This window comes from Oxyura jamaicensis, chromosome 4, assembly GCF_011077185.1.
Source record: "Oxyura jamaicensis isolate SHBP4307 breed ruddy duck chromosome 4, BPBGC_Ojam_1.0, whole genome shotgun sequence".
In the NCBI taxonomy this organism is placed as follows: domain Eukaryota; kingdom Metazoa; phylum Chordata; class Aves; order Anseriformes; family Anatidae; genus Oxyura; species Oxyura jamaicensis.
In genome coordinates this window covers 43,234,526-43,249,390 of record NC_048896.1, presented here as the reverse complement: position 1 = coordinate 43,249,390, position 14,865 = coordinate 43,234,526, and the positions used below count along the sequence as shown (strand labels likewise).

Sequence of the window (14,865 nt, the reverse complement as noted above, 5' to 3'; positions counted from 1 at the left end):
TAGTGTTTTATAAGGTGTCAGACAATGCTATCTATATTTATCTTTGGATTTTGGTTTCCATTTTTAATTTACAGGTCTTTGCAAATGTTTTACTTGTATACTACATGCTTTGAGTAGGTTCAGTATTTTTAGATACGACAAACTTTGAATAAACCCGACCATGTGAGCAGTCACAGATGCATGATGGTGTTTGCTGGCATTTGAGGTAGTGATTCTTCTGTCAGAAGTTGTCTGATGTTAACACTTAAACTAAGCTAGGTACAGATCTGAGAAAAATACCTATGAAATATCTGATGCTGTTCAGAACAGGCATTATATGATGTGTTAGACTGCCCTTCTGTAATATTATCTTCACCTGCATCTCTTTCAGGTGTCTTGGCTAGGAAAGCTGTGTAAGTAGTACAAAATACAGCAAATTACAACTCTTGAAAATTTACGTAATGGCTGTTTATGTGAGACTGGAAGGTATATTTTGCTGCACTTGATGCAAAAGATCTCACAGGATGAAACTTTGAGAAGTCTGCTGCAGGCTTTGTGTGTGGTTTTGTGCACTGGCTTTGTGTGGCTGAAAAGATGATAAATGTAACTGCTGCAGGCTTAGAGGGAGTTCAAGTGCCGAAACGAGAACGTTTCCCAAAGCCTATAGCATTATTTGAAATAGAGAAGGCAGCTGATAGGACTCTCCATATGTTTCTATATTTTTAGCAGCTGGCCGTTACATTACTAATGGTCTTTACCGAGGATTTTGAACTCGCTGAGCTGCATTGTCTTGGTGAAGTCCGGTCACTCTTTTGTATTATTTGAGTGGTACACAAATGCAAATGTTGCAGGGAGAAAATTCCCAAAGGAGGTTGGATGCTTTGCTGAACAATAGCTAATGAAAGTGTTGCAACGAGCCCCCATGCCACATAAGGATGATGCCAAGACAAGAATTAGCCTTATGGCTGTCTGGTAGCTCCAGGCAAACTGAGAGCTGCTCTTCCCTAGCTTGAATATGCCAATGTGTAATTGAGTTCGTGTCATACCTATTTGCCCAGTCATGTTAAATTCTGTATTTTTTGCATTGTCCCAATGTTTTCCGGTCTTTGTGGTAGTACTTTATCAGTTGGCAATGATGTAGTCTATTGAACAAGAACAAGTTGGAGGAGTGGACAACTATGATCTGAATTAAGGAGGCAAGGGAGGGGGAAGAACGGGGTTTCTGACAGGAGAATTTTCAGAATATTCCTCTTAAAATGAAAAATGTGAATATTGACACATTAACGCTGCCACTCTGCAAGGCATTATTTGGGGAAAACATGATGAAATGAAAGAACCACCTCACGCTCCCCACAAGTACTGTGGCAAACGCACAAACTGGAAGTGAATCACAGCATAATTTTTTTTCCACAATTTTTTTTACAAGTTTTACAATTTCAATGCATAAACTGAAGCAAAAAGGCTGTTTCCTGGACTATTGACTTGTTACCACATTTCTCCTATAGCGTCAGCGTGCTGGAGGACAAGAGGGATTGCATCCCAGTCAGCTGCTTGCTATCCTGGCATGAACACTTAAGTGTGGTATACAGGATGCTGTGCCATTTCTTACCAGGCACTTTAAAGCATTTCTGAAGGTTTTTTAGTTAAGGGTTGGCATTTAGCTTCTGGAGCTCTTGTTGCAAAGAGGTTTGATGCGATGCTGAGGAGCAGAGGGTGTATTATAGCATGGATTATATTATCTGGGTTATAGTGGATTCAGTGAGTAACCTACAAGAGGTTCTTAAAAAAGTTCAGTTCCCTGTGAAGACATGCAGTGCCATTGGCTTCAGAGCAGTTCTGGCAGCGTAACACAGCGCAGGCTCAGGCATTTCTGTACAGAGGGGAGGACTAAGAAGCTTTGGTGTGAGTTTCATGCTTGAAAAGCGTGCCTTTGTGTTTTGGTTGCTTCGCTGCTGCCGCCTGATATGATAGACTTGCAGCCCAAACAACAGCAAAAAAGAGCACAAGAGCTTGCGAAGATCTTGCAGCATGTTCCTCCGCAAAGGCTAGGAGTCCTACATCATAAGACATATACTTTGAATATTTTGTCCTGAGTTTGGCAAAACATGAAGATGTTTGCTTTCTGAGTAATTTGCCCTAATGACTTCGAACTGTTTCAACAAACAACAGTAATATTGTTAGAAGTCTCTGGCAGAAAGCTTATCCACTGCTCTCCATCAGATGTCCACGCAGACTGGGGCTTTCTGCATGCATTATTTCAAAGGAATGCGAGCTACTCTGTTTTTGCCACCCTTTTCCCTTCAGCTGATGCTTTGTTTCACCCTCTTCTCTGTTCTCTGGTAAGTTCATTTCACATTAAATTGACTGCTCTATCCAAGGATTTTTAGTTCTGGTTTATGTTGGAACCGTAGTTTTATGAACTTTGGTCGAGTCAAGCTTTTGGAGCATCCTTTTATTTTTATAGCCACATGAAGAGGTTAGGACAGTATTTATACCTTACTGTCACAAGGTAAGCATGTGGAAGAATTGAAGAAAACAAGGAAGAACATGTGTATGGTAATTGTGGGTCAGCCAGCCTCACATGAAAATTCCCTGAACATCTTTGGTGTCGATTAGAAGCAGTCAGTGGTTTCAGCATCGTGGGAACTGCAATGCAGTTGTGATGCTTGGGGCCGCTGGCATTCCCAGAGCAGCAAATTCTCATCCGGACTGCCCATAGCTAAGAAGTAATGTGTGCACATATTATATTTGATTATTATAATTTTAACACGAGCTGAGGCCTTCATTTGTCCTTTAGTCATTTTACATTTGAAATTCAGACTGTTTGAATGGTAGATTTAACATTCTGTCACTTGTATTTGCCAATTGCTGACAAAAATGGCATTGCTGGGGACTTTTTGTAGCTCAGGTTTTATTCGGTTCTACATAAACATGTAATCATATAACCGAAAGTGACAATGGATTCAGCTACTTTGTGCATGCATCTCTCCAGTGTGTGCGCCCAAACTCGTAACACGCCGTAGTGCCCAGGGCTTTTCAGAGGAGCTAATGTTCCCGTCCTGGATCAGTCAAGGAGAAATTACAGAGCCATTTTAAATCTACCTCATGGTAATTAACACAGAAGAGAACACTGTACAGATCAATAAGCCTTGAAAGGGGGCCGGGGAGTAACTAGCACTGCTGTGAAGGGTAACTGGTGGAAATCGGTGGGGTGGCAGGGACACCTGACTGCTGTGCGTTGCAATACTTGCAATAGTTTTAAACTCTGTAGAGAAAAGTTGTGGCTAGATATTACAATCCTTTGAGGATTGTGCTGTTTCTAAGGAATGTGGGGCTTAATTTTTCCAGTACAGGCCCAGCTCCACTCAAGGGTTGGATGTGTAATTGCAATATACTCTTACTCGATGGGTCTCTGTTACCTACAGACAGGCAGTCTGTCTCCGTTACTTCTGTTACCTCCAGCTGTTCAGGAAGCATCTTAAAAATGCTAATTATTTCTCAGATTTTTTTAAAAAATTAATTCTGCAGAGGGCCTCGTCTGGGATAATGGGCGGATTCCAAAACACAATCCTCAAAATGATTTTTGTCCTCCTGGGTACAATCATGATAACTAACTCAGACCTAGAGGGAATGTCCTTATTCTCTCTCTCTATCTCTCTCTTTTCCCCTTCTAATTGGTATTCTAGCTTAAAAAAAGGCCTAAAACAGAACAACAAATGATCAGAACAAGATCAGACATGATCCAGGCAAGAGCTAGAGTAAGCATTGTCCTTTTTGGAAACATTTGAGCTCGTCTGAAATCAAACCCAGGGGTTGTATCAATTCAAAGCAAGCTCAGTGCAGTTAGTATCCACGTGAACATGAAATACCGAATGAATCACTGGAAAAAATGGTCATGAAGTCTCTGTACTCAGACATTTCATCTTGTTTTGTGAGTATCAAATAGATGCAACTTGAATTAATCATCTTTTTGAGTTAGAAACTCGGAAGGCATTAGCAACATTCCAAAATTTAGTGCTTTATGTAAACACAGTGAGGCCGAGAGCGGTAGGAAAAAATCAAAACATTCAAAGGCATGCAACTGGGTAACTCAATAACCCTCACATGGAGAGGCATTTCGCACAGTGGGACTTCAACTTTACATGCGGGCTGTATGCTGGAAGGCAGTCCCCCCCACCCCAGCCCAACTCCATTTGCATGCATAGCTGGCCTGGTAGGTGTAAAAATAGCCAGCAGCGCCTGAATTGGAAATGGTCACCGACTGCTGCCTGCAGTTGCTGCTGGGGTTTCGGGTTCTCCGTGCCGTCGGTACTCCCACGCCCTCGGCTGTCCCGCAGGAGCGCTGGGCACCCTCTGCGGCGCGAGGGCAGCCCCGCTTGTAGGAGGGGACGGGGAACTGCTATGGGCAATGCACCCCTCTGCCAGTCCTGTCACTCGGATAAGGGCGTGAGAGCGCCGGGGAACTTACAGGACTTGGATAAAACCCCGGATTATTATGGATGCAACAGCGAAGAAAGTAAAGATCCCCAAGCCCTGGTAAGTCTTGGCTGAGGACAGCAGAAATCAAAGGGGAAAATTAAGATCACGGTTGAGGCTGTTAGATTTGAAAAGGGTTTCTTTGCTCAGCCTGGGTCTTGCTTGAGAGCTCACAATATTCAGTAATCTGCTAGAGGGGTCTGTGTTTAAGCTTCATTTTGTTACTGTGACTGTAATTAACAAGCAGCTGTCACTAAGCTGTGCAGTAGCTTAAAAGCATTGTCAACCACCAAAAGGTACATGGAGAGACCGCCGTTAGGGAACCAGGTCCTTCAAATGAATGGGTGTAATCAGCTATCCTAGTGTAAAACTGCTGCTCTGAACGATCCTACATCGATTGTTCTCAGAACAGGACTCAGTAACTCTCTCTGTCTCTTTTTTTTAAATCTGTTGTCACTCCAGTACGTTATATTATTTGCTGTGGTTGCAGCAGAGACAGAGCCCCACAGGTATTTACGCAGAGGAGGGCTGCAGTGAGCAGGGCCAGGCACATGAAGGGGGTACGTTGACAACAGTTTGCAAGACTTGGGTTAGGCATGCCATAAGTGATAACAGCAGTAACGTCAGCATTTGCTCTGCAAACCAGAAGAAAATCACTTAGATGAATATTTGTATAATGTCTGTGGCAAAATAAGTGCTCCTTTTTTATCTTTTTCTCCCCTCTGCTTGGGAAATTCATTTATAAAGTGGTTATTTTGATCAAAATTGGCAATAAAAGGGGGTGGTGTCAAAAATTCTGGCAGAACAAGAATATCAGAAAACCTTTAATATTGGTGCAGCCAAATTTTACCTTCTCCCATACTGATCTAAAATAAAATTGTCCTCAGGTATTCAATATGGAGGACTTGTTGGAACTGCTGTAGTGCGTTATAGGAACTGTAGTTCAGGTTAGGCGTACAGCTCAGGAGATAAGGGGAAACCTCTCAAAAGAAGTGCTGCTCTGTCCCAGAATACACGTTTGTGGTCTGAGCAGTTTTGGGTTGAATGAACAACGAAGCTCCAGCAGTCATGGCGGGAATCATGCAGTCAGGAGGAGGGGCAGTGAGAGCTCAGAACTTCCCGGTGTGATGCGAGCCACTGCTGAATATGTAGATTTTACGTTATCTTGGTTTGGATGGGCATTGTAGCATTTCCCTTAAGGTGAGTGGCCTGAAGCTGTTAGGTTATGGAGGTTCCCTGTGATAAGAAATCTGCAACAGTTCTCCCTCCCTCTTTGAATTTACAGTCACCAGGCTGTCCTTCTGGATAAGGTCACCTCTTTGAGGAGGCAGGAGCGAGCCAAATCCAGCAGCATGTGATTTTTTTTTTTTGGATACTTCTCAGTTCAGCCTTCGGAGCTTTTCATAGCAGGCAGAGATCAGGCACTTTGATAATGGCTTCAATACATTTCATCACAAGGGCCTGGCTTTGTTTGGCTCTGGTGAGGACTGACCGAATTGCTCTGGATTCAGTTACACTGCTTTGGGGGATTGCAAAGGAGAATTGCCTTGTACAGTACCTCAGTATGTATATTTTTTTATGATTCCTTATAAAAAATGGTTAAAAAAGGTCTGTAGATTAGAGATGCCAATCAAGCTGTCTTCTGAAGGGAGAAATCGTACACTGCCTTTTCCCAAGCAGGAAAGTCCTATCTAGCACAGTGCTTTGTTAGCTCAGGGCTTCCTCTGCTTTTGTGGGGCTGTGGCCGTGCACACTGTCCTGGTCTCCTCTGAAGGGCAGTGCCACCTCAAGCTGAGTAGGAAGACTCTAGTATCAAATACGAGGTTCAGAATAATTCAGCTGGTACTCAGCCAGTTCACATGGCAGAATTACAGTGCATAATCTAATCTTTTCTACACTAAGGTCAAATACAGTCTGCTGCTTCAGACCCATCTTGCTGGGGAAATCAGGAACATGTTTTCTTGACTATCCTGAATTGACTATATGGTGCTAAATAACTCAAGTGAGGAGTCAAATGCTGATACTGAGTTCAGCTATGAAGTAACAGCAACATGTAAAAACCACCACAACCAACAAGGCCGCACCTCGGGTGCTGTGTTGAGTTTCAGGCCCCTCACTACCAGAAGGACATGGAGGCCCTGTAGTGTGTCCAGAGCAGGGCACCGAAGCTGGGGAAGGGCCTGGAGCACAAGTCCTGTGAGGAGCGGCTGAGGGAGCTGGGGTGTTTGGTCTGGGGAAGAGGAGGCTCAGGGGAGACCTCGTTGCTCTCTGCAACTGCCTGAAAGGAAGGGGTGGGGAGCTGGGGGTCGGCCTCTGCTCACGGGTAACCAGTGGCAGGAGCAGAGGGAATGGCCTCAAGTTGTGCCAGGGGAGGGTCAGGCTGGAAATGAGGAGACATTTCTTCTCAGAAAGAGCAGTCAGGTGTTGGGACGGGTTGCCCACGGAGGTGGTGGAGTAGGACTCATGGTCCAGACTCTTGTGCTGTAACTACAGCGTGTGAAACGGAAGCCAGAAAGTTTTAAACTGTTAAGCAGGTCAGAAGTAGGAGTTGCAGATTTCCTAAATGGGGGCTTTCCAGGCAGTGGGAAATGCAGCCACAGAGCTATGCCTTCTACATTTTTTAGACTCTTAACATAGATGTGGAATGAACTGCTTTTAGGAAGTGCCATGCTATTATTAATAATATTATTAAATATAATTTGATATTATAGGTAGCCTGTATGACCTGCTTGAATGAGGGATGTAACTTTCACACAGGTGAAGTCAGGTGAAACTGGTTCTTTTCTCTGCTGCCCTGACCTGGATTATTTGAAATTTGGCCCAGGATTACAGGAGTTTTGTTTCACAGGCACTGCTGTGGTAGGAATTCAGGGGAACCAATGACTGATTAATCTCATAGCCAATGTACACCCAGCAAATGTCCCAGTTAAGGAAGAGAAAGGTTTTGTCTGCTTTACATAAGCTTCTGGAGTAGTTCCCAGTTGATTGGGAATTAGCTAATAATGTGGAGAGACAAAAGGAAACTGTCCATGCTGGGTAATGGGCTATTTAAAACATCTCATAAAGGAAATCTTGCCTCCCCCACCTCCTTCCCCCCAGTGGATAGAGGGATAGAGCTGACAATTCTTCATTTATTTCTTCAGTGTCTGTTTTACCTTTCTGTACAGTAAGGTGTGTTTAATATGAGTCTTGCTGGCAGAACCGGCATGGAGCTAGAAACTGTTGCCTTTCAGTAACACCCATTTTGTTTGCATCTATTTTAGTCCATCTCAGAGGAACATGAAATCATTTTTTCTGTTTATGGTACCAGTAAATTTGAATCAATGGCCAATCACTTAATGGTGTTTAGGTAAGTAAAGCTGTCTGAATCATTAGCACTGATGGTGTTAGTACATTTCTTTTTTTAGAAAATGTCCCTTTGGAGATAAGGGATAGAAAAGGATGAAAAATTAATGATAGTGACAGAATTCTTTGTCAGCAGCCTGTCATAAACTTCATTTGCAGGCTAGATTTTTGTTAAACCAAGTTAAAAACAAATTTCTGTTAGGTATGTTTGGAATGGCATCCTAATTCTTTCTAGAGGTGTTCTCACTTCTCTATTTAGGGACATCATTAGTTATGGAAACTTGCCACAGAAACCATTTAAATGTCTGCCAAGTTCTGAAGTTGTTCCAAACACCTCAAAATCTCAATACACGGTGTCCAGGTGATCCTAAATATTATTGCTTCCTGTAATACTATTCCATTCATTTAGCAGAAATCTTGCTTCCATATCAGTCTTTAAGAGACTTCAGTAAGTGGGAGTGTGTGGGAGTGTCATACAGGAGACATTAGATGATCCTGTGGTTCATTTGTGAACATACCATAACCCTTGTTTGTTCTGGAAATGACTAAATGATACTTTCATTCAAGTTTATTAAACCGAAGTATTTTTTTTTCACTTTTTTTCTTTCTTCTTTCTCTTTTTTTTTAATCCAGACTGTGTTTTCCGGATGCTTTTAAGATTCTATTTTTACATTCCTCCTGATCAGTGTAACTTAGACTTGCACACATTGTTTCCAAGCTGGGATTTATACCAAAATGTTTGTTTTTAAGGACATGACTAAGCGCAGTGGGACATCAGGGATAACACGTGCCTGAAGTTCAGCTAGTACTGAAGTGCTGTTCTAGATTAGGACCCTATTATTGATGTTGCTTTATACTTTAAAATGAGTATGTATTAAAATAACATATCATTTCAAATACAGTAATTTGAAGGAAACTCCAGCTGGGTAACAAAGACTTCTATTCTTTTTCATACAAAACTATGCAGTTTTGACTCAGTTCTCACAAATCCTTCATTGACATAGTAAAAGTCAGCTGGCAGTGGGTCCAGTATGTCAAATTAATGAACGTAGTGGGAGGACTCCTACAGCTGTCTGTGGCAGCTAAGTGTCATAAAGGGCTTATAGAAGATATTTGCTTCTTGGCTCAAGGAAGGGTTGATTTTGCATTAGTTTTCTCTTCCTCTTTTGCTGCTGCTGTTTCTAATATTGGCCCAAACTCAAGAAAACAGTTAAGCATGTATCCATCCTTTAGCAAAGAACATGTTTAATTCGAGATCTATTGGACCTAAAGATGTGTTAAAAAATAAGCTAAGTCTGAAGCATGATTTGCTGAATGTAGTCCTTTATTCTTCCCCTGGTTAAACAAGCCCAAACTGATTAAACATTTGTACATTCCAGTGGAAAGAAAAGAGTGGCTGGAATAAAGGTGTTCTGCAAATGCTGGAATTTCGAAAAGGAGTTTGCAAAGGAATTGAAGGTGTTTCAGTATAACGACAAACGTAAAATGAAAGTCATCCCTTAAAATAATCGGGAATTTTCCCATCAATATGGGAATAATGGCATTATAACACAATTGTAATTTTCTAATGGATGTATAATCGTAATGCATTCCTTGACTGAGGTTTATTTTCTCAGCTTCTTCTTTGCAGCAGCTCTTCCCACATCTGGTGATACCAGTGAAATTCATTTCTCAAGGACACTCTAAGTCTTGAATATCGTTACACATTATATCTTCTTTTGGCTGCAGCCTCTTTGTCTCTTGTCTGGCTGCAGCCATAAGAAAGCTTTTACCAGTATGTATAATAGATGCAACGACATTAATCTTCCCACCTACTTTGGCACTGTACAGTCTTGGCTCCTACGTGTCCTGTAGCAGGTCTAATGAGACAGTATTCACCTTGAGGAGCACAGGAGTGAAAGGGCCACCTCTGACCCCCATCACCTCTAGCACGGCCACCTGTACTGGGCAATTGGTTTTTTAGTTTAAATATGTGCAACTTGTTTTGATCTGAAATCACCGAATGCTTTAATCCGAGGTTGTACATAGTGTATAGCACAAAAGCTTTTTCTTTACTTACAGCTATTTCACCGTCTTGTTATTATGCAGCACTTTTTGCTATAAATGGCAATACTCTTTTTTGCAAAATGTGGGCCCGTGTACGTGCTGCGTGCAACACTACGGGGAGGGCAGCTCCAGCCACGGGGCCAGCTCAGTGCCAGCGAGAGGCATGCCAACTTCTCCATCTCCCTCATAGCTTTCCAGGATTAATTGGTCTAAATATTCAAACTGCCTGAAATTATTCATGTGCATATGTACTTAAAAGAATATTTTCCCAATTTATAACCATCACCGCCAACCTAGACAGATAAGTAAATGTGGTATTTATTACATGTATTTATACCGCTGGGATTAAAATAATCAATTTTTTGATGTTGTTAGCAATATCTTGACAGAGGATATTTGGCTTGCTAGTGACCTTTTGTTTCTGAAGACTTGTCTTCCTGTTTGTACTTCATTGTTCCTATGATTCATTTTCTCTCTCTGAAAAAGAAAATTACCAGGTTACTTTATTATAAGGTCAGTTGTGTCTTTTTTCTGGACAAGAGGATGCTTTAGATTATGAAAGAGACATATTTGTTTAGTTAAGACTGTCCTTTTAGATCTGTGGGCTTTTTAGTTCAGTGCTTTATTAACAAACTCCACAAGCAAAGGTACGTAGCAAGATGAATTAGATCTAAAGTACTTTTACACACTTGAATGGGAAAAGCTATGTTTTTTTTTTTGAAATTGATATAAGGAAATAGGGCACGTTGTTCATCCAGAAATTCAGATACTGTAATTTCTTTAAGACCTGACATTTAATCTATCTTCCTTCATGTCTGTCTGCAAAATAACAGAACGAAAACATACTTAGCAAAGGAAGCGGCCTTGAAAGTAAAGCACTATTGTATTTCTTTTCTTTCAGATGATGAACATTACTTTGTTAAAAGCTGGGGAAAGTATGTTTCCACTACAGTTATCTCATTAAAAACATTTACCGATTACCAAAAAGATTTACAGATGCCATTGCAAGTGCAAGCCTTAGCTCACGTTTTAGCATGAGTAGCAGAGGTGCAGTCTGAAACTCTGTTGCGATGGTTTAGTAAAAGAAAAGAGAAGAAAAGAAGAAGGAAAAAGCCTTTGTAGCCTTGCAGTCATAGCTGCATCTTAGGCTTGTAATTCACAAAATCACCACTGTTCTACTGCGATGACCTTCAGATATCAGCAGCACTCTCAGCCCAATATAAAAACAAAACAAAACAAAAAAAAAACAGGGTGCAAAAGATGAAATATGAGTAGCTGGCAAGGTTTACAGAAAGCATTTCCTGAGAAAAAAACATTGCTTCTCAAGACCTATCTTTTTAGATTTGGATGCTAGTACGGAAAAAGCGACCATACTGGCAAAAGATACGTATGTGACAAATAAGGTGGGTCATGGTAACACCTCATCTGTGTTGCTTTGTGGAGTTGCACCCAATTAAACCATGGCTGGTTCGAGCAGATGGTTGCTGAAATCAGAGAATAACCAAGCCAATTGGGAAAAAATGTAGTGGTTGCCTCAAGGGTACGAACAGAAATTGACGCTCATAATAAAAAAATGATGGAATGTGTTTACATTGCTGTCATTTTTAATTCCTTGTATCTTTTAAGTACTGCATAACATCAAGAAACCACAAAAATCTGAGTTTAGGTGACACAACTTTCTGTCTGTTGTGGGCTGAATTCTCAACCCCAGGCGTTACCTGAATATATTAACGTGATGAGCCACCAGTCAATTAAGAGCTTTTTAATGAAGAAAAAAAGTTAACAAGCCTTCAACATTTTACTAATTATAGAAGCAGCTGTTGAACAAACACCTCCTCACTGTTCTGGAGTTTGTAAATGGCATCAACAGTCAGATAAACCTGAAGACTGATGCATTGACTAATTCTATCTTAAAGCTGATTTTATGTACAACAATAATAGAGGGTTCAATTTAATGTGGACGTTTTTATAACTACTAGTGGTTTGAATGTCTTGATTTATATAATGCATGCAAGTTAAAACCAGTTTTTGCAGGGCCAGACTTCAAAAGTTATGGCTGGTTAAATTTTCTCCATAAAATCAATGTGGAATGTCACAGAGTGCATGCTTGACAGGTAAGCTTGAAAGGGTTATTCATTTTCAGGTGCGCGCTTTGACACATACAAAACCTACACAAATCAAAAATGCTAAATTCAGGTGTAAAACTGTTATTTGTTTACTTTGCACCAGTTTTGACTTCTGTTTTTCCTGTCATTCAATTAATAAATGTTCAATAGCTCTTGTTGCTTGACTGTTCTCGCATGGAGATGTTTGTGATTATGGATAGGCATTGGTTCATTCTCCTTATCTGCAGAAAAAAAAAAAGCCAACTTTCTGGAATAATTTTACTATAGAAGTGATTTCCAAGGACTATTTGGATGGTTTGAATAATGCTATCCTGAAGCAGTTTTCAGTTACAGAAAACTGAAGGCTCCTACGCCCCAATCTTTTCTCGTTAAGCACAAAACTGTTTCTTACCAGGAAATCTGAATATGTTGAGAAATACCTAGGAGTTTGATACAGCATATGACTTCAACACTACGCACCATGATTTATTTTTACACGTATCTATAAAATGCATTTGAGAAGCAGGCGCATGGTATGTGCTGTAAGGGATGTGGTATGCTGAGCCAGGAATGGCAACCAGAGTGAGGACAGAGGACCCAGAAGGGAAGGTTTCTGGCTATTTGAATATAAAACACTGATTTCCATATAAGTTTTAATTACTCAGACTCTCTGAGACGTGTTTCAAATTCAGGCAATATTCTGGCATTGCAATTAGCATGAAAGAAGTTGGATCCACAGCCTTCTTAAAATCAGATAATGTGCATTCTGTCCTTTCTCTCTTACATTTTTATATGTAATGTCTGACAACTAGCTACTTAGAGACAACACTTTTGCTTTCTCCTTTGAGAATACCTAAGGTTATGATGACTTTCTGCATTATAGCTTATTTGTTTGTAGTGTTCTGGAAAATTCTCATTTCTGGCTGAAGTTAATTTATCCTCAGTCAAAAGTTAACAAAGACGGAAAGGGTGGACGTGGTGCTTAGGGACATGGTTTAGTGGGTGACATTGGTAGTAGCGTGATAGTTGGACCAGATGATCTTGAAGGTCTTTTCCAACCCTAATGAGTCTGTGATTCTAAGGTTAACTTAAAAGATGGTCATTAAAGACTTGCAGTACTCTCTCACTGCAGATGTATTGGAACATTGCTTTTTGTTGTTTGGCCGGTTTTGTTATTTCTTTTAAACAATGTCTATTGACCTAGTCTGTGAGTGGTATTTAGTATCTGTAGAGCTGCAGATAAATAGTCCAGATTCAATCCTGGTTGCTGTGAAAAGAAATTTCTCTAGTTGCCCTTCAAAAGTTCCTGTTAGCTACGGTTAATAGCACATTTTTTACCGTACAGCTTATGTGTCTCAAAAAGAGCTTGCTACTTCAGCCAGGTTGTGGCTTTGTTCCACAGTATAAACTACCAGGTAAGTATTATTCAGCCCTCTGTACCTTGTTTTAATAGCATGTTAATAACATAGTGATTAAATTGCAGTCTTAGTGGCCCCATGTAAACAAAGTGGTCCCTAACTCGAATGACCTGAACCCCAAGGGATGCGCCGAGATGCCAGCTGAGACTTTGCAGATGAGTGTGTTAATACCTGAATTTCCCAGATGGCCAGCTTCTCATGTTCATGGGCGTGCTGGTAGCTGCTTACCACATACTTTTGTTCTGTAATCTTTTCTTTTCCTTATTAGTAGAGTGCTTGCTTCTGGGTATGACCTGTATATAGGTGTATAACTCCTAAAAATCTCAGAGGTGTGTACACAGGGAGAGATGACGTGTTAAATATCATAGGATGCTATGGATTCTGGCACCATGGTTTACTTTTCTTTCTGTAAAGGAAGTATTTTTGAAAGACAGTTTGTTGACAGTTTGTCTTCACCAGCTAACAAGCTAATGAAGACCAATATTCCTGCTTCTGTGCCACAGAAATGCATCATGAATTCAAGCAAAAATGTGCATTTACGGAAACAAAATATTTCATGAGATTACTGAATTAATTGGAAAAGCCCACAGATCACAAATCATGGGTTCCTAGCATGGTAAAACTATAGAAATCTGCTGCTGCTGCTGACTACTGACAATTTTCTCAAAATGGATTTGAATTTGTGATGTGCCAAAGTGAGTAAATTGCTGAGAGCGCAGTCCTGACAAAAATGCTTGTTGAAGACCTTGGTAGCACAGGGAAAAGGAGAAACTGCCGATGACCTACTGAAAAATTAGAGTTGACGACCAGACCAGGAAGGAAAATGGAGATATGAGTTACTCCTAACTTGTAGGATTTCCAAGCTGTAGAACACAGTGTTGAACCTTTGGATGCTCCTTCAGCTGTCAGCACTCATTGATACTTGTGCATGAATTTGTATGCGAAGCAGCTGAACTGCTGCTTCGTGTCATTTAGTTGTGTGTTCGAGTTTGATTTAAATAAGAACATCATTTTTGTATGGAATAATACGACACCCTAGACGATGATAGCTAGTCATCTGAGACACCGCGGTGGAAATGTCATGCAAGACAGGCTGTAAAAATACCAGGCATGATGAGCTTGCTTGCTTCCTCTGTGCCATAGCTTGATATTTTCCATTGATTTCTAATACCTTTGCTTGTTCAAGAAATAAAAAAGAGAATAGGAGACCCTCTTTGACATTTGATATAGTCTCCATTGGCCTTCGTACTCCTGACTGCTAAGTATTTGGCTCTGCGTAAGCACATGGTGATGTTTTAGGCATCAGTCATGTCGGGTGTGTGGTCAGTTGCTTTGCTTATACTTTTCATGAGAGCCTGTGAGAACCTTTTGAAATGGGATAGGCAGGACTATAAAGAGGACAGTCACAATTGTGTTCATCTAATATGATACCAGTACGTGTTATCTTGAGAAAGTACATTTAAAAAGAAAAAAAAAGATCATGTGGTCTGGTATTT

General features: G+C 40.8%; 1 protein-coding gene across 50 annotated transcripts in view; it reads left to right on the top strand.

Moving 5' to 3' along the window:
* The window catches only part of ANK2 (ankyrin 2), a 351,779-nt gene that overhangs the window by 186,099 nt on the left and 150,815 nt on the right, over positions 1–14,865 (top strand). For 8 of the 50 annotated variants that reach the window (XM_035325550.1, XM_035325557.1, XM_035325548.1 and 5 more), the window contains exon 1: positions 4,331–4,515. The exons of 8 other annotated variants lie outside the window; for them this stretch is intronic. In XM_035325550.1, the coding sequence (XP_035181441.1) occupies positions 4,381–4,515 (135 nt within the window). In that variant the 5' untranslated portion in view covers positions 4,331–4,380. Of the gene's footprint in view, positions 1–4,318; positions 4,516–14,865 lie in introns of those variants that run through there. 34 more of the 50 variants (XM_035325565.1, XM_035325564.1, XM_035325563.1 and 31 more) reach the window with 14 other exon arrangements.